This window comes from Lates calcarifer, linkage group LG23 (genome assembly GCF_001640805.2).
Source record: "Lates calcarifer isolate ASB-BC8 linkage group LG23, TLL_Latcal_v3, whole genome shotgun sequence".
Taxonomy (NCBI): Eukaryota; Metazoa; Chordata; class Actinopteri; family Centropomidae; genus Lates; species Lates calcarifer.
This window is the reverse complement of record NC_066855.1, coordinates 12,602,452-12,630,294: the sequence shown is the minus strand read 5'-3', so window position 1 is coordinate 12,630,294 and position 27,843 is coordinate 12,602,452. Positions and strand designations below refer to the sequence as shown.

At 41.5% G+C, this 27,843-nt stretch overlaps 1 protein-coding gene across 1 annotated transcript; it reads left to right on the top strand.

The window, feature by feature from the left end:
* The first annotated feature begins 347 nt into the window (after window positions 1–347).
* cpxm2 (carboxypeptidase X (M14 family), member 2) lies at window positions 348–27,295 on the top strand. The gene is made up of 14 exons (XM_018699313.2): window positions 348–1,084; window positions 3,440–3,538; window positions 8,840–8,949; window positions 11,604–11,743; window positions 14,992–15,076; window positions 16,075–16,225; window positions 16,955–17,043; window positions 19,344–19,467; window positions 19,684–19,880; window positions 20,805–20,984; window positions 21,893–22,190; window positions 22,531–22,670; window positions 23,424–23,523; window positions 25,472–27,295. The coding sequence occupies exons 1-14, from the start codon at window positions 802–804 to the stop codon at window positions 25,726–25,728; spliced, it is 2,253 nt and encodes a 750-aa protein (XP_018554829.1). The 5' UTR covers window positions 348–801; the 3' UTR covers window positions 25,729–27,295.
* The last annotated feature ends 548 nt before the right edge of the window (window positions 27,296–27,843 follow it).

Below are 27,843 nucleotides of genomic sequence, written 5' to 3'. Positions count from 1 at the left end.
TGTTAGCTGACATTCAAGGCAATAAGTGCACTTTTACTAACAGCTGCACACCCAGTGCGATCTATACCGCTCATCTGAAAAGGGCAGATCACTGCTACTGTTTGTTTGGGAATTATTTCAACACACCCCTACATGGATCAGGAAGCTCGCCTCTGCTTCTCCTTTGGACATACAGAATTGTAAACTAGTTAAGAGCTGTTTAAGTCCCCAAGTTTGTTCCCCCGCAGGAAAGAGGAAACTTTCCTCTGGTTAAAGCAAACGCCTGCCCCAGACAGAGTGGGAGGGAGATGGAGATGAAAGGAGATCCTCAATGTGTCAATGCACGTTTCCCAGAGAGATTTATATCCCCTTTTCACTTCTACCCACACGAATAAAATGACTGTAATGTGTCAGCAGCGTGGACTGGTTTGAGTCTAAAAGGGAAGAAGAAAAAAAAAGTTATTTCGGAGTCACCTGCCAGCATCTAAAGGAGAGAATTGTACTGTCTGTCTCCCTGCCTCTTCCCTCTCTTCTCCCTCATCTCCTGCTCTCTGTGCTTCTCCCTCCCTCACTGCATTTTTCCCAGGCTGAGGCGTCCATGGACCCTCTGGCTCCGCTGCTTTCGTCAGTGACTTGGAGCGCACTGAGAACTTTGTGAACTCCCCGTGTTTGGAGCGGGAAGGGAGAGGAAGGGGAGCAGTTGATGGGACGCAGCCCGGCAGCAGCAGCAGGCTCCTCTGGAGACGGCATCAGGACTCTCAGCTGGAGATAATCCACCCCACCCCACCCCTACCCCAACCCCACCCCACCCCACCTCGGGTCATGGCAAGACAGCGCCTCAGCCTCCTAACCCCCCTGGCTCTGCTGGGACTCCTCGTGGGGCTCGCAGACCTCGGCCACGGCTCCGCCGGCGAGGATGAGGATTACTACATGCAGGAGCTGCTGACAAGAGAACAGTACAACAAGGTCCAAGTGCTGGAGAAGCCTGTGGCCTCAATACCTGACAGGCATGAGCACCCCAACCAAAACCCTGCCAAGAAAGTGCCCAAGGGAAAGGCAGACAGCAGCAGGCAGATGGATAAAGCTACAGCTGATGCCAAATCAGGTAAAAGCATTGAGGTCTTTTTGCAGGACAACTTCATAAAATGCTGCTTTTTAGGCTTTCTTTTGTATTCAATCATAAATCTTTATTCTTGTTGAGAAGTACCCTACAAAATAATCATCATCTCACCCACTGCAACCCATGAGCAATACTGACACCAGTAACACTCTTATGGTAGAGAGTTTATAAGACAGAAAACTTAAGTTCTGCTGAAACTTTTAGTGAAGTAAATTTATGAGTCAGTGTTGCCACTAGATGACAGTCTATGGCTAATCATTTCAGTTTTTTAAGGCAGGTTTTGAGTTAAGTTTTCAATAAAATAAACAAGAGTGTTTTGCATGTATAAATAAGAAAGGATATTGCTCAGAATTAAGTGGTAAACAGTGACATTTAAAGTGAAATGAGAGCTGATGTTGAGATTATTTTGTGAGGAAGTTGCGGCTTGTTATTGCTCAGAAAGCTATTGTTAAATGACTTTTTTCTTAATGAATGCGCCTCACACAATTTGATTGATACAAATGGAAAACCCGAGGCGTCTGTTTGAACCTCTGGGACTTAAGAGAAGCAGCTGAATTCAATTCACATGGTGATGGATGTGCAGAGAGAAAAAACAACAGCAACAATGACCTCTTCAGGTAGTCCTCCTCCTCCTCCTCCTCCTCCTCACTCCCCACCCCCGTACGCATAGATCAGAGCCGTGTTTCTGTGTGGCTTCTGCGCAACAGCAGGATTAACAGCCTCACGCACGGCAGAGGTCAGGACTGCATTACATGCTGGAGCCAGAACACATGTGTAATCCACGTTTTCCCAAAAGCAAGCGAGGCACGGCAGCGCTGTCCAATTATATTCCATATAGAAATGTACAGCTCAGAGCTCTCTCTCTCTCTCTCTGTGGGACTCTCGGCACATGCAGTAGCAGGTTTGTAGGTATGTTTGAAATCCTGCCAGGTGATCGGAGGACAGTAACAGGCGAGAAAGCTCTCTGTTGGTTGGTGGCAGATAATTTAGAGCAGCTGTGTCGACAGTGACCTCATGTTTCAGGCATCTGGCTTCACGTGTCTCGGCAGGGATACCTGCTGCAGGTGGTACTAGAGGAGGAACATAGGGAAGTCACTACCTCCCTTCGATGAAAGTTGTTTGTTTTATCTGCATCACACTTCATCATGTTAACAAAACAGACTGTTGCTTTTATGCACCCATGAATACCAACTGCAAGGACTTTTAAGTAACATTATTTACAACAGTTTATTTGCATTTGCATGCAATTTAATGTCTTTCAGGTCATTGTTTTGGTTTTGCAGCCCACAACTTTATTGTTCTGGTTCACTATCAACAAATTAATGTTAATGTTGCTCTGTGTCTGATGTCTAGCTTAGTAACACGTTGTTTCAGCTTAATGATACAATGTATCTTGTATCATTTGTATCATAAGAGGAAAATAGGTCAGAGAATTACATATACACTTATTTGAAATCATGAAAAAATGGGTTCAATCCAAAAACCTAAAGAAACAAGGTACAGATTTTTAAAAAAGTAAACTGAATTTGGATACATTTGTGATATATTCATTATTTTACTCTTCACTTCTTTAAATGTTTGTGTTTATATCAAAATGTCTACTTATAAGATGAAAAACCCCAATCTGTGTATCTCTGCAATTCTATATAAGCAAATAAGAGTAAGAGTGTAAGTTTAGTGGAACACAACGTCTAACTGATCATATCTCTGCGCTTTCTAAGTCCACTGAGCTGAACCACGTGTGCAGCTCGGAGCATTGTTGAGGATTTAACCTGTCCCCAGAATGAGACAAGGATAAAGACTTTCAGATGTGAGAAGGATTGTTGTCACGTGGGGCCTATCTTGACCTGACACTCAGTCTGATAAAAAGCACACGCCTCGCTTCCATCTTCAGTCCCTGGAATGTGATTCCCTGCCCCCGTCCTTCATCCTTTTCATAATTGATTTGAACCTTAAGGCTGTTATCTCATAAGTATTATCAATGTACAAATGATCTTAAATGAGAGCACAAATTGCATTGCATCACCGGCTTAGCCACCATGAGGGAGAGACATACAGTATACTGTAACTGAATGTGAGGAGCACAAGAGTTAAACGTTTTCTAACTCTGCGCCCGGAGATTGTCTCTTGGTTCAGTCCCTGATCCTGAATCCATCCATATGTGTAGGACTGAAGTCAGCCAAAGCTTCTTTCTTTTCTGTGTCGACACAGCTTTCCCCCCTCTGTGCTGACAACAATGAATCAGCAGTTTCAAATGTAATTCAACCTTTCACAGCTCTCCTGTGAAAAGATAACACATATATGATTCTATCCTTGTATTAACCTGATTTCCTCCTTTAGCGAAAACACCCAACAAAAAGGCAGAGAAGAACAAGAAGAGTGCTCTGAAGACTCCAAACAGCATCTCAGAGGGAGGACAGTACAGCTCAATGAAAGAAGGTGAGTGAGGAGCCAGTGACACTCTCACTTGTAATGCGAAATTCATGATCTCATAAAAATTCATCTTCCCTCCACAACGTGCAAGGATCATTTCTCTGCTTTCACAGGAGCTGTTAGGATGGGAAAAAAGAAACAAACTCTCTCAGAGATGACAAATATTTTGGAAAGGGGGAGAGTTTTTCAGAAAGCATATTTTCCCTGAGAGGAAAAGTCTGGCAGTATAAGATGATGCTCTCAGAAGTGGAGTCAAGCCACAGAGGCACTGATGTCCTCGCTGCCTATGAAGCATTGTGTTTGGTTTCCATGGACCACAGTATATTTGCTAAACTGAAGCCAAGATGCCCCAGTGGCCTTCCTGTCATGTTAGATGACGGATTAAACTCGCTTGACTGAAAGCGAGATCTGGGGCAAAGCGGGGAAATGTACTCTGACCTCAGACTTCCCACAGCTCCGAAAACACGATATTGCCCACATTACACTTATTTGCATAAGGGGGAAGCTGTATTTAATAATGCTGGGAGGTTAAGATTGGGTGTGGTGGGCCAACTGTAAATTTATGTGTTTATGTTGAAACTATTGTGAGGAACCTACAGAGACAGGCAGAGAGGCTGCCATTTTTAATTTGCCACCGGGGGGAATGGGAGCAGAAAGTTGGATATTCTTGCATGTAGGAAAATGGGAACTCCGTGCCGACATGCCTGGCACAAAGAAGCCCACACAGTTAAAATCTGGACAGCTCACACTCCCAAAATCATGTTTTCACGGCCTGAAACTGTGACTCAACACCAGTCTGTTTTCTGGATTTGTTTTAGCGTCTCCTGGTAGCAGCCGATTTATCAGGGTCACAGTCTGAGGTCCTTGACCTTGTACAAATCATTCACTTTCTATATGAAAAAAGCTCTATTCCTCAGCTTTAGAAATAGTTTAGTCTTCACTTTTTTTTTAAATTTTTTGGCCATAGCTGAAGGTGTAGCAGAACCTCAGTCCCTGCCACATCTGCACATACCAAAAACAATGGGGAATTCATTAAACAGGGCTCTAAGACAAGCAGCATTTTCAAAGTTTGATTCAGCGGATGTTTCAAAAGCTCATCCATTAATCCCACCAGACGTAACAGAAATGTGTTGAAACAAGATGTTTCCTTCAAGATAAAACAGTTTGTCACATGTGCACAGTGAAGCCACAAAAGCCAGGGTTGATGAAATGCTGCTGAGGTTTTGAAAAATTGGTCTGTTGAAAAGTAAAACTTTTCAAGGATTGTTGTGCAGCTGTCTGACAATTCGCAATCATGACTTAGGGCGATTTTTCTTTTAAAGCGAGACCGTGTCACTTTTTAAAGGAATAATAACATTACTGTCTTCCTGGAAATGACAAGCTGAACTCATGATCAGTAAAATGCTAATTTCAAACACACTCAGGAAATTTGCTGTTACTAAAAAATTCACTGTCCATCAATTAAAAACAGGTCAAAAGCTCTTTGTTTGGAAGCATCTCAAAGCTTACAGTACATAAACATTCTAATATGAATGAATTATACACCTTAAGTATTTCAATACTGTACCACCAGCTGTGATATAAGAACTTGGGATGCATAGCTTGACTAACTTTTGATCCCAGAATTGGTTTTGGCCCTCTGCAGTAACGTGGCAAGTTGCCTAGATAGCAGCATATGAGGCCTTGACTGTCTGTTTTGTCATTTCTATTGCACATTATTGTTGAATCCAGATGCTGTGTTCCTGTGTGGGTCCTCTTGCAAAGGATTGCATGCAGATGGTGATAATGATTTAGGGCTTTGCAAAATGGCAGACACCCATCTAGTCTCTTCTTTTGTCCCGCTAACCTTGATCCTTTGGGCTTCTTTGAGGGCCGGATTGTCCCTAATATGTTGTGATCGCTCCATTCAGGAAGCCTGCAGACTTACAGTATGCGTCTAATTCCAAGAGGATTTTAAATATAGCTCGCCATGGTCACAAGCAGAGCAACACATGTTTTATTGCTGTATAGAGTTACTGTGAATTCTACACTAACTGGTCCTACCAGCGGCTTTGCCTGCGGCTTGTTAATCAACTTTTACGCCTCAGTTTTACAGCAGGAGTTAATTTGGTCTCAAGCTATGTTTGCTTTACGCACCAAACATAAATTGCCTCATGCATGTGTGGATTTTGGAAGCTGATCCTCTTTGTCTGTGGCTTCTCTAAAGATTTTGGTGCATGTGATTGATGATCCTCAATGTCTCAGACACATCAGGCTCCTGGAACAGTTGCAAAATGCAAAGCCAGATTCCTCTATGGATCAAATATATACTTTACTGTCTGTGAAGATTCTCAGGCATCCAGGTCACGGTTATCCAGGAAGGGTTGACTCAAGGGGCAAATGGACTTGGTTGTAGATACATGAGGACGTTTCACCTCTCATCCTAGAGGTCTCCATATTTACTGTCCAAATTCACATGCCCTGTGTACAGTATTCTTAACGAAAATTCCTTTCGTCTTGTTTGTGCCTGTTACACCTCTGAGTGTTCATTTGTGAAGGCAGTTCTGGCTGTATGACAGCGACATGTGAAGCATATGCTGCATGTACAAACAGACCGGTGCCCAATCGGAAATTCTTGCTCTGAAATTCCATTGCTGTAGTCCAGGGAAGTCTGCAAACAGCTTGATCTGACCCAAAGAGCCGTCGGGCAGCAGGGATTTCACACGTCAACCTTGATTTGCCCATTTGGCCCTCACCGGGCGATATCCATTGTAGTGTAAAAGATGAGCCAATCTCACACAAAGAGTTCTATTTAGTGAGCACCATCCCAGTTACTGCAATCACTTAAAGACAGGCATTTGTTCAAATGAACTGCAAACTCCCTCCAGCACCAAATGAAAACATTTTTAAGTGATGTGCAGCGTTCTCTTTTAAAGACTGTGTTTTTCCAAAATAAAGGCAGAGTGCCCTGAATACAGCTACGTGCCTGCCAAACCACTGCTGTGGCATCAGTGGGTGTTAGTGAATAACTGGCACTGGCAAAATCAAGGAGTTAATTAGAGAATTATTTTTCATATTGATGACTGCTAATTGCCATCATCAACACCGCCAGTAAAGATATGAACCCTGGGACTCATTGAATTGTAGATTCATCATGGTCTTTTAGTTTGGGCTGCAAAGAACAGTATCATCATCTAGAGGAACTACTTTTTTCAGGACATAAGAGAGAGTAAGAATCTGGGAGCGTGGCAACACAAACAAATAACTTGGAGAAAGCTGCTGTATACTTGCAACAACTTGATCTGTGTTGGAAATATTGATATTGATCTTATCCTGCTGGCAAAATCCTTCAGAAAACATTAAAGCAAAGCAACGCTCCAAAAAAAGCTGTTGTACCATGGCACATATCATAACAAGATGAGCATTGTTTACAATGTAGCATTTCTGCACGACTGGGCATATCACAGGTGATATGGGGGTGGGGTGGGGTACTACTCAGACAGCAGAAACAAGTCTGAAGCTGTGTCAGTGCCTAATTGCACTACACTGACCCTCCACCACACTGGGCGCTGGTCTGTTTGTCCATAGCATGTACAATACTTTATGCTAACTTTCCCACAATGCAGTGCTTTTAAAGATGCAAATTACCATTGCGCAACTCAACAGCTGACAGTGATGATGCAAAAATGATGATGATGAAGTAAGAAATCTCAATTTACTGCTCACTACATCCAGTCATCCATCTATAATCTATACTGCTTAATATGGAGTGGTTAATGAGTGAATGAGTGAATGAGGGAGTGATTTCGGATTCAGCATCACAGTGAGACTGAGAAAAGAAAAAACAACCCAATAACCCTGATGGAGACTCTGAGATTTTAAAACACAGAAAGCCTGCTTAGAGAAAGAAACAAGGAGTCAGGAAGTCCTTGGCATTTATGGCAGGGAGTGTCAAACAAAAAAGGCATTTTCATTAGGCTGCATTGTGGGAATTGTAGAATCCAGTGCTTCTGGAGCTCAGGATGTTTCTGCCTCTGCTGCTTTGATTTCTTTTTTAAAATCTGTCCATCCCCTGACTATGTGGGAGTGTAGTTCGAGATTGCTGTGAGTGCTGTATAGGAATCTCTGCAGAGTCTTAAACGGTCAAACAACTTCTTTGTAACTACAACCTGTTTGTCACCTTATCTGACATCTAACCCTAACCCTAACCCTTTGCTATGACTGGCATCCAAACCATCAGAGTCCAGTGTTTGAGCATATTGTGATGGTTTGGATGCCAGTGTTAAGTAAATGGTAATCACTATTGTGAGAATGAACCTTTTAATAACCCAGCCTTGGCATTAATCAATTCTACAGCCTGTGGATTACTAAAAAAAAACCAAACCAAAATCTAAATCTTCATCATCTGTGAGGTCCATTATCCAGTGACAGCTAATATTTACCTTTCTGACGTTGAGAGATTTTCCTTTGATCACATTTTCTGTTTTATCAAAACCTTTAAAACGTGCTTGACAGGTTTGTGGCCGCAGCTGCTGCAATTTCCCATTTTCTCTCAGGATAATGATATTGCTGTAGTCATTTCAACAATTTAATCATGTATTCAGGCTGCAGTTAGATGGCTGCGATAGGTATGCGCTGCAAAAATTACAAAAAGGAAGCGTTCATAGTGTACTGTCATTAATCACCCGTGAAGCTTGACATCAAAGTCTCCGTTGCGCTGTTCAACTCTATTGCATTCATACAGGCTCACCTTTGATTTGCGATTTGATTTTCCAGGTTTTGAGAAAATGAGTTGTTTACGCAGAGAAGTGTGTAATGTTGGACGCACACAAGCTTATCTGTGTCTCCTTTCAAGCTCAAAATGTGATGTGGGTGCTGCAGGTGATAAGTTTTGTGTGTGTGTGTGTGTGTGTGTGTGTTGTCGAGAGGCAGAAGAAGCAACATCAGCGCTGATAATGGCTGCTGTCATAACAATCACATTCTGCTTTAATGTGGGGATTACACATTATTAGACAGGAGATATTTATATCTCACTATGTGTTGACTACATTAGGCTTCCTGAATAGACACATACAGCATTATTAGATCTCAGTAACAAACACAGAGTGCAGCTGCTGTCGTGTTTACTTCACACATTTTAGCTCAATGTGCACATTCTAAATTGCTCATTACTGTTGTGTCATTTTATCAAGCTATTAACTAATGCTTGGACTCTAGCTCAGGAGCTATGCAGCTGTGCAGAGAGCTATTCTAGATTCTAGAGCAATGCAGCACATGATGATACATAACATTACCATCACATGCCAATTTGTCAATCTCATTACCTAGAATGCCCTCCCATGGGACTGGAGACTTTGAAGATTGACGATTTCCAGCTTCACGCTTCAACTACGAAACGCTACGGCCTCGGTGCACACAGAGGTCGTCTTAATATTCAGGTAAGACGGAAATGTAAAGTGTAAAGTGGTGTAGCCTGGGCAAGCTCATCAGAAATGTTGGCGCTCTCATTGGACCCTGGGCAATCTTACCTTTCCTCTGAAGCTTTCATGTTTGATAGAATCACTTTCCACCAAGCAGCAATACAAAAGAAATATGACTGAGAAGACAGCATCTTTTAATTTTAAGTTCATATTTATGCTCCATGGAAAGATGTCGGCTGTGATATGGTAACTCCCTCAGTTAAATGTGGATGACATTATCATTCTGCTTCAGCTCACGACCTATTTTTAATACTCCAAAGCTGGAGAAAGTAATAGTGTTGCCATCAAACTAGGGGCACGTCCCCAAACCTAATAAAAAGGACTGGCATCTGGGAGAAGAGGTATTTCCTGTTAGTGCAAGCTGTGCTTTGAGGGTATTAGCCTGCGTACAGTCTGCAGCGAGCCTCATCCTCTGCAGGCTGCACCGCTCCGAATCCAAGTGCACAATTAATGAAACATACGCACACATGCTCCTAATTCTGCTCAAGACAGCAAGGCATTATGTTACAGGAAACCAACAAAACAAAGGATTTATTGTTTGGTGTGTGAGCCCCCCCCCACCCCTTCAATGAGAGTACATGTCATGGATCATGGAGGGACAGAGATAGTGTCCACTCTACAGCACAATTATCTGTAAATCAGGAGAAACACATCAAAAGCAGATGTTGCCTGTTGAATCGGGCTTGTGGCCAGTGGATTTGGTTTATTTCCACTTTTGTAGCTGCTACAGTTTGTTTAGATTCCAGACACCAACAGCACTGGGATGAATTTCACTTTTTGATAGTGGGAGATGCATACTGGAAGGAAAACACGAACAATTGAAGTAATCAGATAGCGTCAAGATCGCACTTATAATGCAAAATTGTAAGATTCGTAAGAGAAATGATTCCATGGTTAATCAAATTAAATAACCTTGCAGCAAAATACATTTAATAATAGATGTGCTATGTGATATATATGCCAGGTTTTTTTTTCATTCAAGTAAGGTTCATGAAAGTTCCTGGGTCTAAACCTGGATCTGAATTGGCACCGAAATGTAGTCACTCGTTCTACGGCCGAAGCTTCTTCCATATTTCACTGAAATCTGTTTTCAACACATTTTTGAGATGTTCTGCTACAGTAAGTGACAGACAAACAGAACATAAAACAGACCCTATTATTTGCAACTCTCATCCATCATTCAGCAATAAACACAGACGCGCAGTTTCGCTTCGGGAATCTGGTTAGCTAGCCTTTGTCTCTCCTCGCTGCGTGTTAGTGAGAGTACAGGATCGTTTGGGGACGCACATTAACATATTTTTTTGGTTTCCATTTTGAACCCACATCCGGACGGGAAGTTGGATCAGCCAATCAGGTGTTTTGACACACAGACAACATGTTAAGATCTGGAAGCCTTTGCGACCTAGGGGAGGTTTACGTGTATCTTTGCAGAAGTATTTCCTGAAATATCACAGCCATAGTTTGTCCAAAAACCCTCCAAAATCAAAAAGTACAAAATGCTGGACTCTTAATATATATGGGACTAAATCTAATTCATTTAGTTTTTATGATAAAGGCTTGAGGTGAAGGTGAAGACGAAGTTCAATTCCACCAAATACCATATACTAGGCCACATTCAGTTGACGCATCTTAGAAAGTTGAAAGTTTTAAATATGAACCTACCACAGTTCACAAAACCTAAAATGTGTCAGAACATCAGTTTGGACAGACAGTAATAGTACAGTGATTTCACCCCAACTCCAATCCTAATTTACATAATGTACCTTGATCTCATCTTTGAGGTGAGATTATGTAAATATAGATATGTCAAGTCCCATTCTTCTATGATCAGATCTTGAAATGACTCCGTGTGAAGGCATAATGAGAGAGGTGTACTTCAAAGAGACTCGACAGTTACAATAAAGAGGCAGTGATATTATGCACTCAGCCTGCACAGAGCAGTATGTCATGTCAATGTTTAAATTTGGATGAAGGAGACTGACAGTGCGTCCGGTGGGCATACAGCATGTGTGCGACCGTTCGCGCATCTCGCTCTGAGCCAAGATTGACAACTGGCGCAGCATAGGCTTTGTGGACAGAGTAGCATTTAACACATTATAATTAGTTTAACATTTTCAGCTGTTGAACCATACAAAATGTGTCCTCACGTTACATCCATAAAACGCTCGCTAAAACTGTTGCAGAAAATTCAGGAATGCTGGGATTTGGAAAGAAGCTCACAAAGTGTTTTCAACACTCAGCCCTGTCTCACAGATGTGTCCTGTGCTCACATTTTGCTAATTCAACTTAAAATTTACAGTCAATATACCATCTTCATAATTGTAGAAGACACATTAATCTATCTTAGCTGATTCTTATTGAGACAGTATATTTTAGATTGTCAGAGGATGAAATCTAAACATGTCAGCCTTGTTGACGTCTGCATACTTCAACTCCTCTACTGTCAACACTTACTTAGATTGGTAACAAAACCAGGCGAAGTAGAGGCTGTCAGTGTCAGCATTACCAGTCAGCGTGTTGCGCCATGCATAGGCTGTGAATGTGTGTGTGACTCAACATGTACATCTGGAATAAAACTGTGCTCCACGCGGCTGTTTCTGCCCCCCCCGCAGGCAGGCCTTTACGAAGATGACCTCTATGACGGGGCCTGGTGCGCCGGGAGAGATGACCCACTGCAGTGGTTTGAGGTGGATGCCAGGAGGCTGACAAAGTTCACAGGGGTCATCACACAAGGCAGGAGCTCCCTCTGGTCGTGAGTAGGAACCCTGCAGACACACACACACATGCACGCACACGGAGAGTTGCAGATGGTCGCACAGCGAGGATGAGGATTTTCTAGTCTGAGCTAACTTGAAAAGATAGCTGTGGGAGGATGAGTTTTTGTGCCAGTTTTCCCTAAGTTGATTGAAATCCTGGTAATGAAGTTGTTTTAAATCATTTGTAGACATTTATTTTTTGTAGAACACAAAAAGAAACTTGCACAGAAATAAATAATCCAGTGTTTTTGATATGGATCTCCTTTTAAGCTTGTTTAAGCTTTGTTTGCTGTGCATAAGTTGGCCAGTACAGGCATTATGCTCTACATTATTCACTCCCCTAATTTCAGACCTACATCACAGCCCACACAAAAGAAGGAAAAAAGAAAAGAAAGAGAAAAAGATACAAAAGATTATTCCTTCTATTTAGATCATTATTTTATGCTTTGAGTCTGACAAGTCACATGGAATTTGTAAGGAAAAATTGAAGTCTCCACATGGAAATAGACTGGCTGGCTCTCAGCAGCTATTCTTGTCAAGTTTGTAGGATTCATCCTCTGGCGGCCATGACTGTCTGTATAAAATTTCACGTCAATCCATCCAATTTTTGTTGAGATAAAGTAAATCTAGACTAAAGTCGTGGACAGGCCAACCCTGCCATCCATAGAGCCGTGCTGCTGGCATGCCTAACCTGAATGGCCAATTTACATATGGCATGAGTTTCAAAATGACTATGGGAAATGAAAACTGGACGTAGGCAGGCACAGATAATTGTTCCAAAAATTTCAAATGACTCTTGGATTTTCCTTTAAACCCAACTGGAAAATTTGACTTCACAAATATAAACAAAACAAGCTTTTCAATCTGGTCCACATGGCGCTGAACCTACACTGGTGTTTGCCCTTTTCACAAGTCTTTTCTGATCCCCTCACCGCGGGATTAAGGATTTATGAATTTGATTGATTGGAGTGCAACTTCATTCTTTCATCTCTCTTAAAAGGTCACTACATTATAAAAATAACACTGGAGAAAATGAATTTTACCGTACTGTAAGCTTGTTCATCACACTCAGATGAAAGGTAAAAAGGGGGATATAACAAATAGAGATTATTTTTTTGTCATTTTGTCTATAGGAGGTTTTTACTGACAATATGGAATGAGTCATCCAGCTACTGTATGTGCCAGTTATTTTGTACGGTTTTTAAGTTAAAATGTTATCATTAAAAATTATGCCATTTTTTGTGTGCAACATTTATGCTCATTTGTGCACAGGAAACACATACTGTACAGTGCATATTTGATTAAATGAGCTCTCTGAGAAATTCACTCTGAGCTCACAAAGGATTAGGTGTGCATGTTTTGTTATGGAGAACCTGTTTCATGGTACTTCACCTTGAAATATTCAGCCCACACTTTTTAACAAGACTGACCATTATACTACTGTGGACCTGGCTGTGAGCTCCTGTTGTGTTGTATGCAGAATACAGAAAACTCATCCCCACTGTTTAGGCTTGTGGCTTAAATTGTCTAGTAATAGTTTTGAGGTAACATTTCAAATACGGGCTGCTTATAAGTAAGACTTAATGGATTTAATTTCACTCATGAAATAATTTACCTCAGCTTTAGAAATCAGTCATAATCAATTAATAAGAGCAACTCAAGGGTTGCCAGGTTTAGATGGATATGGCTTTTAAAGACCAGTAAGTCATTAATAAAGGATTCTTCCACTACAATAATGGATAACAAACTTTCATCCAACCTTTCATACAGATCGGTTAAGTTTATGACCAGCAAACTTGTAATACTATTGATACATTAGAGAGATAAAAAGTGAAACAGCAACCCAAATGTTTTTAATACAAATTAAATTATTTTTGTTATTTTAAGAAGTAGGAAGTCTTTTATGATCAATAATAAAGCCATTAGTTACAGGTTACAGTATAAATCTCATACCTTAACAGTATTTTATTTATCTTTTTTTTTTTTTTTTTACAATTACCACAACAAAGTGGTGAGCTGAAGGGGAAAGTTGTATTTGCATTAAAGCTGGTCCAATGTTCACCAAGAAAACCAACAACTGTTTCTGTTCACATTTTCCCTCACCATCTACTTACACTGACTGTGCTCTGTAATAATATTTGACAACTTTTGGCCTTTGTACTTCTTAATTGGACAGGGTGGCACAGGCTTCTGGAAACTGCTGCGTCGTTAGAGAGCACGGGGAGATACTTTATCAGGCTGTGTTTGTAATTTTCCTTCAAGGCCAGCACGATCTAAGGGTGAAAAAGACACTGATTCCTAAGACAAAATTTCTCTGCAATTAGCTCTGTAGGGCATGTAGCTGTCTGTGGTGCCAGCTCAGGGGCTTCTGCCTATAACAGCACTTTAATTAGCAGAACTGGGAATTCTTACCAGACTGGACCAGCTCAGCACTGATGTCTTTATCCAGGAGCATGGGACTCACTGCCAATCCACATACTGCACACACTGGGTAGAGCTCAGCTCTGTCTGGCAGGACAGGACATTAAGTCATCAGTGAACTCCTTTTGCAGACAGACATTAAAAAAAAAACATTATGCTGTTTTGACATTTCACCTCTCTGTGCTCTGCATATGCTACTTCTAACCTACCATACCAGCATGTTTGTAAGCTGTAGCTCAATATCTTCAGCTTCACATTTGAGTTGACCAATTTCAAATGCATGCTATACTTTTTTTAAAACAGCATCGCACTTCCAGCTCATCCCATCCTCTTTAAAGATACACATACTAACCAAGAGACAAGACAGTATCTGTGTGTCTGCCTACACGTCAAACTATTCCTTTCACATTTACTGTCATTCTAATACATGAATGTTCATTTGAATTCATTCAAATATATAATAGGGCACTGCCTTAGCCTGGTTCTAGACTTAACAAAATGGCAATTCAGTCTGGTTATCAAAACCAAAACTCAACCCAGTTAGAACGGAAATCACCTGCGTGACAAACTTCACTGTCTGCTCAGAATCCAAAACTTTAGGTAATAAAAGTCTGGAGTGACTCTTCTGATATAAATTCTTTGACCTCCTCTCCAATTTTCCTATTTTTAAATGGACTCTCACCCTGTGAGATTTAAGCCTGTCTGGATGTTCGCTGAGCGCCTTCCTCACAGTCACCTCACTGCTCCATTTGCATTGAATTCAGTCTGATAGGATATTTCTTTTCTCCCTCTCATCCCCTGATATTCTTATAATGTTTCACAGAAGTGACTGGGTGACCTCGTACAAGGTCATGGTGAGCAATGACAGTCACACATGGGTAACTCTGAAGAACGGCACAGAGGACTTGGTGAGTAACAATCATGACATTTAAAAACTAGCATCACCTGATATATAACTTCATAAGGACTCTTGTTTGGTGTGTCTCTGACTGACTGGAAACAGATAGAAAAATGACTTCTTTCTTGAGAGCGATTACAGAGGAAGCTTTGGATCTATGCTTATTTCCAAGCTTAATGACCTAAGAGGGAATAGTAAATACCAATGAGCCTCAAACAGATGGAAACCTCATCTTGGCTCACTGTTGGGCTCAAGTCTCTTTTCTACCTTGAAGTAACTGACAGAAACCAAACGCAGCAATACCTTGACAATAAACTACAGCAACTGATCGCTGATGCATTCAGATGTAAAATAACAACAGCATAAATAATCCTATTATCATAAAATCATATCTTTCATCGCTCCCTATTGAGCTTCACGTCCACACAAATTAAATTTTGGTGTAACCGTACACTCCCTCCACTGTTGATGTCAGTCAAGTGGGAGATAATGCCCCTACAGTAATTTAGTCTCCGGTACAAGCTTCCCCGCTCAACCGCTCGCCCACCTTTTGTACCAAATGCCAAACTGCACTGTTTGTCTTTCAAAATGCCAAAAGGTGCAGAGAAGAACTCCAACCGTGGGCGTTCAAATTTACAATAAAGTCCCAGTGGTATCAAAGTTTAATGACACTCGACAGGTGCATCAATGTGTGTTTGTTTAAGGGTTATGTGGACCCAAACCATGGAAATATTTTTTTTATATTTTTAAATTTCTATTCACTGTGGTGATTTTATTCTATTTTCTTCATGGTATTGTATGTTCTGCATTTTATACAGTACATGGTGACCTTGTAATTCTACTAGATTTTTAGGGTGCCTTGTAACATCCTGGAGAATCCTGAACATCTGAGAAATAAATCAAATAAGATAGCTAAAAACAACAAAGGTTCACTCTATATATTTATATAATGAAACTCTGTTCTTCAGTGTTTATTCACCATTTGGCTGACTGTGTTTGCCTCAGTAGATCTTCAGGGCCAACAGGGAAAAGGAGATCCCAGTCCGGAACATCTTCCCTGCGCCGGTGGTTGCCCGATACATCAGAGTCAACCCTCGCTCCTGGTTTAACAGCGGCAGCATCTGCATGAGAGTGGAGATCCTTGGCTGTCCTATGCCAGGTGACGGGTTTGTATGGACAAAGCAGATACATGAATAATTCCTGCCACTGAGGCGTAGAATCATCAGGATGATACAGGATCTGGGTCTTGTTCAGACAGACATCAGCCCCGTGAGAAAAAATGAAGCCTGCTCATTTATTTGAATGAGGCCACCATGTTGACACAGTGGTGGGCTGCCAATGTAGACAGCTCTGAATATGAAAAGAATCGGGTCCAACGTTTTCCAACAAGTCCTGCAAATTAAATGACGAACTAGGTCAGTGGTTCATGTTGATCCACGTACAACCGTCCTTTGAAACCTGAAACATCTCCTCTTGAAAAAACAGTCCCAGCGAAAGCTTGGCACAGCGAGGTCTGTCGAGGTTATCCACAGTAACTGGGACGTCGTTTCTACAAAGACAGGTTGCTGTTGAGATATTAATGTGTAACTGTTGACTGCTGGGAGCACAGCACATTAATTTAAATTGTGCTTCCTTTGTGTTGGGGTGGCAGTAGAAACCTCAAAGGCAGATATCTCAAAACCTTGGCACAAAATACCAAAACTTTCTGCATGGCTAGATACCACTATGGGTAAGAGACAAAATATTTTTCTTAGTAAAATGGCTGAAGGAGAACAGGTGCTCAGCATTTATAGTCTTTATACACTTTACACACTCAAAAATTAAGTACCTAATCTGCCTTCTTTAATTTCTGAACATCATTAACTTTATGTTTTCTGATTCCCTGCAGATCCAAATAATTATTACCACAGACGCAATGAAGTCATAACAACAGACGACTTGGACTTCAGACATCACGGCTACAAAGAGATGAGGCAGGTGAGTCACAGCCAACAGGAAACAACAGATATCAGCCGTGCTGATACCACATACTACCAAGGCCCAGCTCTCATTTCTTATTCAGCAAAGAGACCGGAGCATGGGGCAATAAAACATCTTGTGTAACCGTGAGCCAACACCAGACAAGTTGTGTCCTCTGCAAGAACAAAGTGTGCGACAGCAACAAACGAACCGAGCGCTGCCAGCCACATGAAAATGCATACAGCATCTCCTGGGTTGCGTCATTACTTATTCATATAGTTGTCATGAGCAGTAGCCTGTTTGTACCGACAAGGAGGACAGCTGTATTTGTCACTAAATGATGGCGAAGGTGCTGTGGATCGTATTTGTCTGTAATGCAGAAGCCTGTGCCCAAACAGTCGACCGCTGGTGTCCTAACCTGCTGTTATGACCCACTATGAGCCTTACTCCAATTAATGCTTGCTCCGTATGGCTCATTGTATCAGCCTTTTTTTTTTTTCCTGGTGTGACAGCCTGACATGCTACCCCAGCAATATCAAAGTGGATTAAACAGATTGTCCTTTCTTTCTTTGCTTTTTTTTCATTACCTTTGAGGCTAATGTGTGTCACGCAGGGTGTCCAGCCTCAATAGGCCTTCACAAAGAAAGGAAGGACTATTTTTAAAACTCAGCCTCTAAAGCCTTTTCACCCCTGACATTTCTTTTCTCCACGCAGGTACCTGGTACCATATCTCCTTCTCGTCCACAGCATTTTAAATAGCGCTTTGCCAGGACCTCAAAGTGGAAAGAGCCTGCTGTGGCTTTTCAAATAAAGTACATGCCCCATGAGAGCAGCGAGAAATATATCTCCTATATTGCTTAAGGACTGTCCTTTTCTTAGATCACAGCTGATTGTAATGTAGCAGCCCTGGGAATACTGATATTGCCAGAGAGTGGATAGTTGAAAAGCATTATAAAACAGGTGGAGCGAAAGAGCATTTTCCACATTCTTCACAGAGGAAGATGACATATTACCTTGCCATTACCCTGGCACATCCCAGCCAAGAAGCATCTATTTAATGACAGCATTAGCCTAAGTATATAGCTACTATAAGCAGATTAAAACACAGACAGCATCATTTGGTTTAAGAAAAAATAAACACTCTTTCAAAGGTTGGTGTATCTTGAAAGACAGAATGCTCTACATTGACTCTGCTTAACACAATCCAGATATATTTAGCAGGGGATTGCGGTGCTTTATTAAACAGGGACCAGTCTTTTGTTTAATGAGCAAAACCACATTTTTGTGTACTTGGTTAGAAAAGTCAAGATTCTAGTTAATTAAACCCCATCACTCCTGACTGGACACAGCTGCTGGAAGAGCGGGTAAACACAGATTACTGACATCAATGCAGTTGCTCTACTTTACAGCTTGTTAGTCTTATCCCCGCTGCACTTCTTCTTTGTGTCTCCACTCATGCCCGTATGGGTAAATGATAGTTGTTGCTATTTTAATCAGCTCCTCTACAAGCCTGTCTTCATAATTACCTTGACTGCTTCTCACACAGCCGCCCCTCACTTGCTAGAGTGATATTAAATTAGGTCTGTGTCACAGCACTGGTGATATTGTTTTTGAAATTTCCAATAACTTGGAGTTTACTTTGTACTATTTCGAGATGCCCAGCATTTAAAGTAGCAATACCCCAGTGTAGAAATATTTAAAGTCTCTGAAATTTCTGAAATGTATTAGATAATGAATCTGTTCATTTTTGGCTAACCAGCGTTTACCTTTTAGCTCATCCAGGAGCTGCTAATTCAAACTAATTTACTGACTCTGAGCTTGATGGTTTATTCTTTACCTTGAAAACACAAACAATCTCAACTTAAGATCCACTTACTCGCCTGTTCTGGAGCTTTAAGCAGATGGAGCTCACTTGTCATTCAACAGTAGATAGTCAAACTTTCCATTGGTTACGTGTCTTCTCATTCATATTATGATAACTTGAGAAACTCCATCTGCTTATGAAGGACTTAAAATATGGTAAAAAGTTCTGGAAAATATGACTAAGTGAACAAGTTATACAAAATGTATTATATTCCATGAGTTTATCTTTTGTGTGTCAAATCATTGCTTGTGAAGTATCTAGAGACCAGAGGAGCAACACAATATTTCCCTTTTATAGGCTGTGGAGTAGAAGTACTTAGTGTTTGACTACATGTACAGCTATTGTTATTTTCTACCTCTGAATGATGTGATGTGAATGCTACAGTAGACCAAAACCTAAGATATTTTACAGATAATCTATGAAGAGCTTATGCTTCATTATTTACCTTCCACAGCTCATGAAAGTGGTAAATGAGATGTGCCCCAACATCACCAGGATCTATAACATAGGAAAGAGCCACAGTGGCCTCAAGCTGTATGCCATAGAGATTTCTGACAACCCAGGAGAGCATGAAGTTGGTGAGTGTATTTAAGGCAACAGAGAGTTTTAAAGCAACAGGACGTGATTGCTCAATTTAATGTACAATAATAACAACATCAGAGACATCACACTGTGTTCCTCAGAGAGAGTGTTTTTCTCTGTGTGGCTGCACATGTTGTCAAAGTGATTACATATTTAATTGTCCTCTATCTTTCGCACCCCCATCTCTCCCTTCATATGAACCTGTTGACCAGGTGAACCGGAGTTTCGTTACACCGCAGGTTCCCATGGTAACGAGGTGCTGGGACGAGAGCTGCTCCTCCTGCTGATGCAGTTCATGTGTCTGGAGTATCTGTCTGGCAACCAGCGGATACGTCACCTGGTGGAAGAGACCAGGATCCATCTATTGCCATCTGTCAACCCCGATGGGTACGAGAAAGCCTTTGAAGTGGTAGGTCTGCAAGACGGCCATTAGTGACCTCATATCACGCGCTGGCCCCCGGTGAAAACACCAAGCACCGTATCTGCGTGGCAGGTCTTCTGATAAGAGTGCATGTGATGCAGTTGCATGCCAGATAATTGGTTTGAGTGACTGAGTAGAATATATAAAATGAACAGTGTCCTGATGAATTACTTTTGTATTATATGAGTGAACATATGTGGACAGGGGATGCCTGTTCTGCTGTAAAATACCACATGTTCCTGGATATGGTTTTACATCAGCTGCAGGCCTGCGAGATTAAAGGCCCAGCATTAATGAAACACAAATAGATAAAGACAAGTAAGAGAGAACAAAAGCATGTCTGACAGTGCTTGGCCTCTGCACAGTCAATGACATCATGTCATTTGGTGACCTGATGTGTGAAGTGCACTGTACACACTGCACTGCTCTTGTTTCACAGAGGCTAAAAGTGCGCTTAACAACTGATTTCCACGTACATGCACAGTTAAAAGAGATAAGGCTGTTCAAAACTATGAGGCTACATGTAACGTCTGGCTAAAAGTTAGTGATAACAACTTGATTAACCAATGGTATATCCACGCTGTGTTTCTGTGGGTTTTGTTTGGAGTATTTCTGCCCCCTTACTGATCGAAAATAACTTTTAGAGCTTGACGTTCTCTTTGGTAGACATTTTCAGCATGTTCCTCGGCTGACCAGCTGGGGTAGCAGCAGGATGCCAGTGTTATGATTTGTTCAGTGGTTGCCCCTGGGTGAGCTGTGATGTGATGATGGAACCCCTGTCCCCTCTGCACCTCATGAACTGACACCACTGCTGGGCATCTTAAAAACATGAATGCAACTCCACACTTCCCCGTCAAGCCATCCGAACTACGCTAACGCTATCATTTTCCATCTCTTTTTACTTTCACCCAGGGTTCAGAGCTCAGTGGCTGGTCTCTAGGTCGATGGAGCAATGATGGAATAGACATTCACCATAACTTCCCCGACCTCAACTCCATACTGTGGGAAGCTGAGGCCAAGAAGTGGATCCCTCGCAAAATGTTCAACCACCACGTGCCCATCCCAGAGTGGTACCAGTCAAAAAATGCCTCAGTGAGTCTCATAGACTGTTGTATTGTATTTTAAACTCACTCAATACGTATATTTCAGTATCCCTCCAAGTGTATTTTTCAAATTAGGGTTCACATAAATGCCACTTTATGGGAGATTTGAACCCTAACGGTTGATTTTAATCGATAAATTTAATCTTCCATGTGCTGCATTTTTCTCAATGTGATTACTTTCCAGTGATGTCATCTATAGGTGACAAATTTGGCCTTCTGTCTTTGCCCTGCACCCCCCCCCAGTTTAATAAACAAATCTCACAGTGAAGACCATCCGCCCCTTGAAAAGGTTAAAACAGCCATGTGGGCATATCAGCGCCGTCTATTTTGGGAGAAGCGGATGCCTTTGCTATTTGTGACGAAGAGGCTGTGAGCTAAAATATACCCGGCGATCTATTAAAAGCTCATCCTCACGAGTGTTTTGACGTTACTGAGATCCGCGAGTGAGTCACACAGAGCCCTCCAGAATAGCTGCTGCAGCTGCGGAGCCCGGGATCCCCATCTGTGCTCAGGAAGCTGTGAAAGCTGCCCTGGCTCGCCTCACTGACCGGCCCAACCAGTGCTTGGAGATAGCAGGGCTGGTTTAATTATAGGGAGCCCAGCAGTAGATAAAATTTGATCAATTTCCTGATTGTAGCATGCAAATACAAGCCATTGGATCCTGGGTGGCTCTCTGCCTCTTGATGAAAATTCGTTCACTTTTCAGAATAAATATTAGTCAAATTAGTTTACAGCATGGGAGTGTGTGAGCAACCTTTTTGACGGCTTTATCACTCCCACTTGAGAGCACATTTCAGTGAAATTGTTTCCAGCGTAAGGGAGTTCATTTAGCAATCACAGCACTGAGATGATTGGATGAATTACATTATCCTCCCCTCTCCTGTGTCCCCGCTGTAGGTTGCTGTGGAGACGCGGGCTCTCATAGCATGGATGGAGAAGATGCCCTTCGCGCTGGGTGGTAACCTCCAGGGAGGGGAGCTGGTGGTGACCTTCCCCTACGACAAAACTCGCTCCCAGGGGGTGACCAGGGAGCAGACCCCCACCCCGGATGACCACGTCTTCCGCTGGCTGGCCTTCTCCTACGCATCCACCCACCGCCTGATGACTGATGCCAACCGACGGGTCTGCCACACAGAGGACTTCGCCAAGGAGGACGGCACCATCAACGGAGCGTCCTGGCACACTGCGGCTGGCAGTTAGTGTCCATAGCTGCCCAGGGTGTTTTCCTCACTGAGTCCTAACACTGTGTTATGCAGGATTTCTCTGCTCGGCTTTGAGCCTTTGAGCTGTAGCTTTGTTTAGCACCCACATCTGCATATTCAGAGCTGAACCCCTTTGGCTGTTTCAAAGCCTCTAGGTTTTAGCTCAAAGCTTCATGTAAGAATTCAAAGGCAAACAAACAAAGGCAGGCAAAAAGTCAGAGGGCTTCACATCCAATTTCACTCTTAATTATCAACACAAATTCAAACAATAACTGGACAAAAAGCTGACCTGAGTCGATGCTGGCCTACAGATATGCTTGTCTTTCTCGCCAGGTATGAATGATTTCAGCTATTTGCACACCAACTGCTTCGAGTTGTCGATGTACGTGGGTTGTGACAAATTCCCTCACGAGAGCGAACTGCCTGAGGAGTGGGAGAACAATCGCGAGTCTCTTCTCGTCTTCATGGAGCAGGTACAGAAGCCAAGGAGCCCCTGCAGCTCACACATAAACACACACGAAAACTGGTGCACAAGCCACAGTTATTTAGGGATGTGGTAGTCCATATTTGACTGTTTGTCCATATTTGACTGTTTGTTTTGAGTTCCTGTTATTCTTTCTTTCTACAGTGCTGTATCAATCATCACATACAGTACTTCACTACATACTACTACTACATTTAGCATTTTAACTGTCAAACACCTAAATTTATGGGAGTTTAAAACAGATAGCTTCTCTGAAGTTTGCAGTGAAGGCCAACAGGAAACCAAATTTAATCACTGGATCCTCTAAAGACCAATGTAATAGGAAAAGGTAAATTCTAGATGTTATGAGATGACGATTACCTGAATGTTTCATTAGATAACTGACCAGTGCTCAGTGGATTATAGGATACTGAGGGTTGCAAAGGTCTCGTCCTCCAAATTCAGGCAAAATAAGGCTGCATCCTCAGCTGCACTTTGAGTAGATTTTGAAATGCCACAGCTCTGTGGCATATTCCGTCCAGTGATGTGGACTTCAGAGGATCCGGGATCCATGCTGGAGCAGCTTTCATTTAAATATTGTTGCTGGATGAGGGGGGAAAAGATATTACAACATGTTTAACTGCTCTGTTAAACTGAAGATCATACATTATGCATCATCATATCATCTCTTCATGTAATATGCAGTAAACTCGAGGGCAGGATTCACACATGGTTGCACGTGGGTCATGCTTTTCATACGCAGGTGCATCGAGGGATCAAAGGTGTAGTGAGGGACCTGCAAGGTCGCGGGATACCTAACGCCATCATCTCTGTGGAGGGCATCAGCCATGATATTCGCACAGGTAAAATATCAGATTTCACCTGATTTTTCTGTATAATTTCAGCTTTTAATGGTTCATTCAATACAAAGCAAAAAGCTTCAAAAACGTGTTCGGTGTCAGTTTGTCTGGATGCAGCAGCTGTCATTGTCTGTACCGCAGCATGTGGATGTGTTTCTCCTTCATCTCTGAAATTTTTATGTGAGTAAGCTCAGATTTTGCAATCAAAGCAGCAGAAGCTACCTCAGGGTACACTGACTCGGCTGTCTCTCTACGCCTCAGCTTATTCCTCAGGAATGAGTCACCCTTACAGTAAGTTAGTTATCTAGTGTAAGATGGAATAAAAAGGATAAACAAAAGCAGCTGATGTATTTTAGTTAGAGTCTGACTCAATTCGCAGTCATAGCCAGTGTCGTCGAGGCCTCCTGCACTGAATTTGACTATCGATTGTGAGTCCTCAAGGCAATCTCTGCTGATGCCTAAAAAATGCAGCCTTCAAAGCTAAAGTAGTTTTGTACTTAGAGCGTGAAATCGAATGTCCAAAAGGACATTAGCCATTATTATTCCTGGAACTAAGTATAAGTCACCGCTTCCCTTCAGAAACCTTGCTACTCTCAGTTGCAGTCAGGAAAGATTTTAGGTTATTTATTTTGAGAAATGTACCTTTTCAATTGCTTTGAATTTGCTCTAGAACTGTATGAACCTTTAGAAACAGAAAGCAGTTGTCCTTTCATCAGGATAAATCAAGTGTAGTCACTGAGAAGGCAGGACAGACAGCCTGAGAGCTCCTGATGTACATGGACATCTGAAAGATGTTCTGCCAGACCAAGAATTCATTTGCTATTTAGCATTTTATATTGATTCATTTCAGGATACAATTAGATTCCCTTCTGCCAACTGAGTGTGAGTAATGCGAGCACAGATGTCCATGTGTAACTGTTTGGATCGACTGTAGATCAGCAGCAGAGACAGACCTGCTATCATATTTCATTTGTCTCGGTGATCGCTCAGACGTGTCAGGTGGGCGTTTGGATGACTGGAAAGGAAGCAACGCTGTCGATTTTATGAGTGAGTCAAGGGCTGAAAATACACCACAAGCGCACTTGGGTTCCTAGGTCACATAAAGGCAGCGCTCAGCACGGTGAGAGCCAAGAAAATCCAACATGACAAAGCAGAGCTATTTTTAACATTTCTAAATAGGAATACAGAGCACCTCCCTTTTCAGAAGTAGAACACAAAGAACTCTCTAACTTTTATTTTAAGTTTTAGACGAAGGCTTCTGTGATCTTTGCTTTTTGCTACTGCTTAGTAGGCTGCTTAAATTCAGCTTTCTAGGACAAGATTTGCATATTGCTGCAGTTGCACTAATATTGTGTAACTGTGATGCTTGTTGTGATTTAACTTAAATGTTATGTTTATATGGTCCTTTATTGGTTAAGATACAAAGCCCATATCACAATGCTTCAGAGAGAAAAGTGGGTATTGCTAATGGCTGTGCCAAAAAAAGCATCCGTTTTTCTAACAATGCTGTTATTACAAACACGTCTGAGCTGAACCACGGCCCCTCAACTCACACATGAACTAAACTCTTCTATGACATTTAGCCAGCACACTAACAGTCTCAAGATACTGCTGCTTCAATTTTGGACCCTAAATCTTTTCTTGTGCAAGTACACCAAATTTGGTGAGATGCAATGCTGCTGAAGTATTCCTTTGATCGTTTTTAGGGAAAATAATGTAGAAAAACGTGGGATGGACATACATGATGATGATACAAGAAAATTTACATGGTAACAGAGTGAAAGGTTGACAAAAATATCATCATCACTGAAGAATAAAGTGCCCTTTACTGCTTGTTGGAGTTCAGTGTGGGAAACTGGAAAAGATTCTTTTGAGTCCTGACTCAACAGTTAGTGAGACCAAATACAGCACAAAATATTTATTTGCTGTGTGTTTGTGTGTTTGTTTCCAGCTGCTGACGGCGACTACTGGCGCTTGCTGAACCCCGGAGAGTACAGAATAACAGCCAGGGCCGAGGGCTACAGCCTCTCCAGCAAGAAGTGCGAGGTGGGCTACGAGATGGGCGCCACCAGGTGCGACTTCACCATTGGCCGCACCAATCTGTCACGAATCAAAGAGATAATGGAAAAATTCAACAAGCAGCCCATCAGATTGCCCATCAGGCAGCCCCAAGCTCGCAGGTCCAGAGAACGACGTCTGGGAACATAATGACTGTATGAGGAAAACCGGAGGGAGAATTAAAAACAAACATCTGCTCTGATCAGACTGGGGTGAACTCCAGGCCTGGGTTTGGACCTCTGTCAGATTCCTCCACAGTGCTGTCAGTGAAATTAGTGTTAAGAGGTTGAAAATGTGGATTAATTTAAACTGGATGCTTTATTTGTTTTTTTGTTTATTTTGGTTTCGTCCCCAGGCATAAGCTGTCTCTGTGGTCGCTGTTGTCATCTCAACTTTTCTTGATATCCACTGTAAACATAAAAGTATCTCATTCTGTCAAGGGCTATGTTTGTTCAACCCCCTTTTTTCAGTCTGTAAGAAACATTAACACACCTACCATCATTCCTTGTGACATCAGCTATAAATACTGGCATGACAGATAATGGAACATAATCAATTTAGAACTTATTTTTTTAAATAAAAGAAAATTGAAATACAAACTACAGATGCAATACTATATGTCTTAGTTTCTGATTTTAGCCACTCAGAGGAATGGCAATGATTGTCTTTATGTATATACTTATTAACTTATGTAACACAGTTATCTAAACCATTACAAAAACTTTATTACCTGCACTTGTACAATTTTTGTCCGTTAAAGAACTTGTGGACACAGTGACCTTCTGCATGTCACTGATTAGTATTTTTATGAACTTTGCTTCTGGAAAGTTATTAAATAAAGACTAAGTTTGCACAAATTGAATTTCTTTAGCTGCTCATGTGGTAGTGTGTGGATTTTACTTGTGGTGAGCATCCTGGAAATCTATCAGTCAAACTCTATTTTTACTGCACTTTTCCTACAAATTGCTGCGGTTCAAAGTGGCTGCATATGGATGTGTGACAATACGGATTTACTTTAATTACCAAATAATTTCCAAGATGTTTCCTGGAGAAAACTGCAGAATGTAATATGGTACTAATTATAAAGAAAACAGTGTTCAGTTGGTACACATTCACATTCAGAATTAATTCCAATTAATGGGGCAACCTAGAAAGTCTTTTGAACACAGGCTGCCAGCTAAATACGCAAAAATGTGAAATGCATAAAAGCTGGAAATGTTCATTTAAAAGCAAGCATGTATGACAATATTCTTCATCTTATTCAAGTATCATTAGGAAATTAACAACCCATAAACTAAAGTATTATCATGGAATGCATAACATATTTTATTTGCACATTACTTTCATGAGAGGTGGATATGATGAAAACACAACATATGTATACAGGACATATATAAATTATATGTGTAAATAAATTCAGTTTTAAGTCACGCATCTCTTTCAAGGCTAAACACGGCTTTGGGTGCAAGACACCATGAATAAGTCATCATTCCTTCACAGTGCTAACACATATTGACAGATGAACACCTGCCCTCAAATCAAAGGGCAGCAACAAGGGAACTGATTTTTTTTTTTTTTTTTTTTTAAGTGTTTGCTGTCACAAAGTTTTTGGTTATTTGCTATAGTGATTGCTATCAAAATTATCTCTGATTTTACATTCCTCCCTGCTCAACTGAACATCCCTAATGGAAAAAATAAACTCTATTACATTCCCATACCTTAGTTGTACTCACTGTGGTTAATTTTAAGCATCATCTCATTTGATTTCTGCAGCCATGTGATTGTATCTTGGGAGTGTCAGGGTGGAAAGGCTCTAATTATCAGAGCTCTGTAGGGGTTTTTACAGATCACTGACTTATTCTGACAACAACTCCAACCTTCCTTCTCTCTGGCCAACATGTTATTAGAGGAAGACCTCAACCTCTTATCTACTCCTCCAAAGGTTATTGAGCAGAGGCTCACACACCTTTCATCATCTCAGGGCACTGGAGAGTATAAGACATCAGGGTTTGTTAATATTACCATGATTTCTGCTGTTCTATACCATAGTCAGTGACTTTGAATTTGAAACAGAAGAGATTTTACATGTTAAAGGGACCATCCAGATGACTCTGCAAGTTTTAATCCTTTAAATACAAAATGAAAATAAACCTTTATTTTTTTGGTGTCCTATTTTGCTGTATTACAATGAATGTCACTTGAGAGCAGAAACTGCCTTGCCTAATTGTTGGTACATTCAAGAGTCCAACAGCTGATATTTGTGAG

Coding starts and splice junctions, on each gene's coding strand:
- cpxm2 (XM_018699313.2), top strand. CDS start 802: ATGGCAAGACAGCGCCTCAGCCTCCTAACCCCCCTGGCTCTGCTGGGA. Junction 17,044..19,343: donor GCTACAAAGAGATGAGGCAG/GTGAGTCACAGC, acceptor TACCTTCCACAG/CTCATGAAAGTGGTAAATGA. Junction 23,524..25,471: donor CAGCCATGATATTCGCACAG/GTAAAATATCAG, acceptor GTTTGTTTCCAG/CTGCTGACGGCGACTACTGG.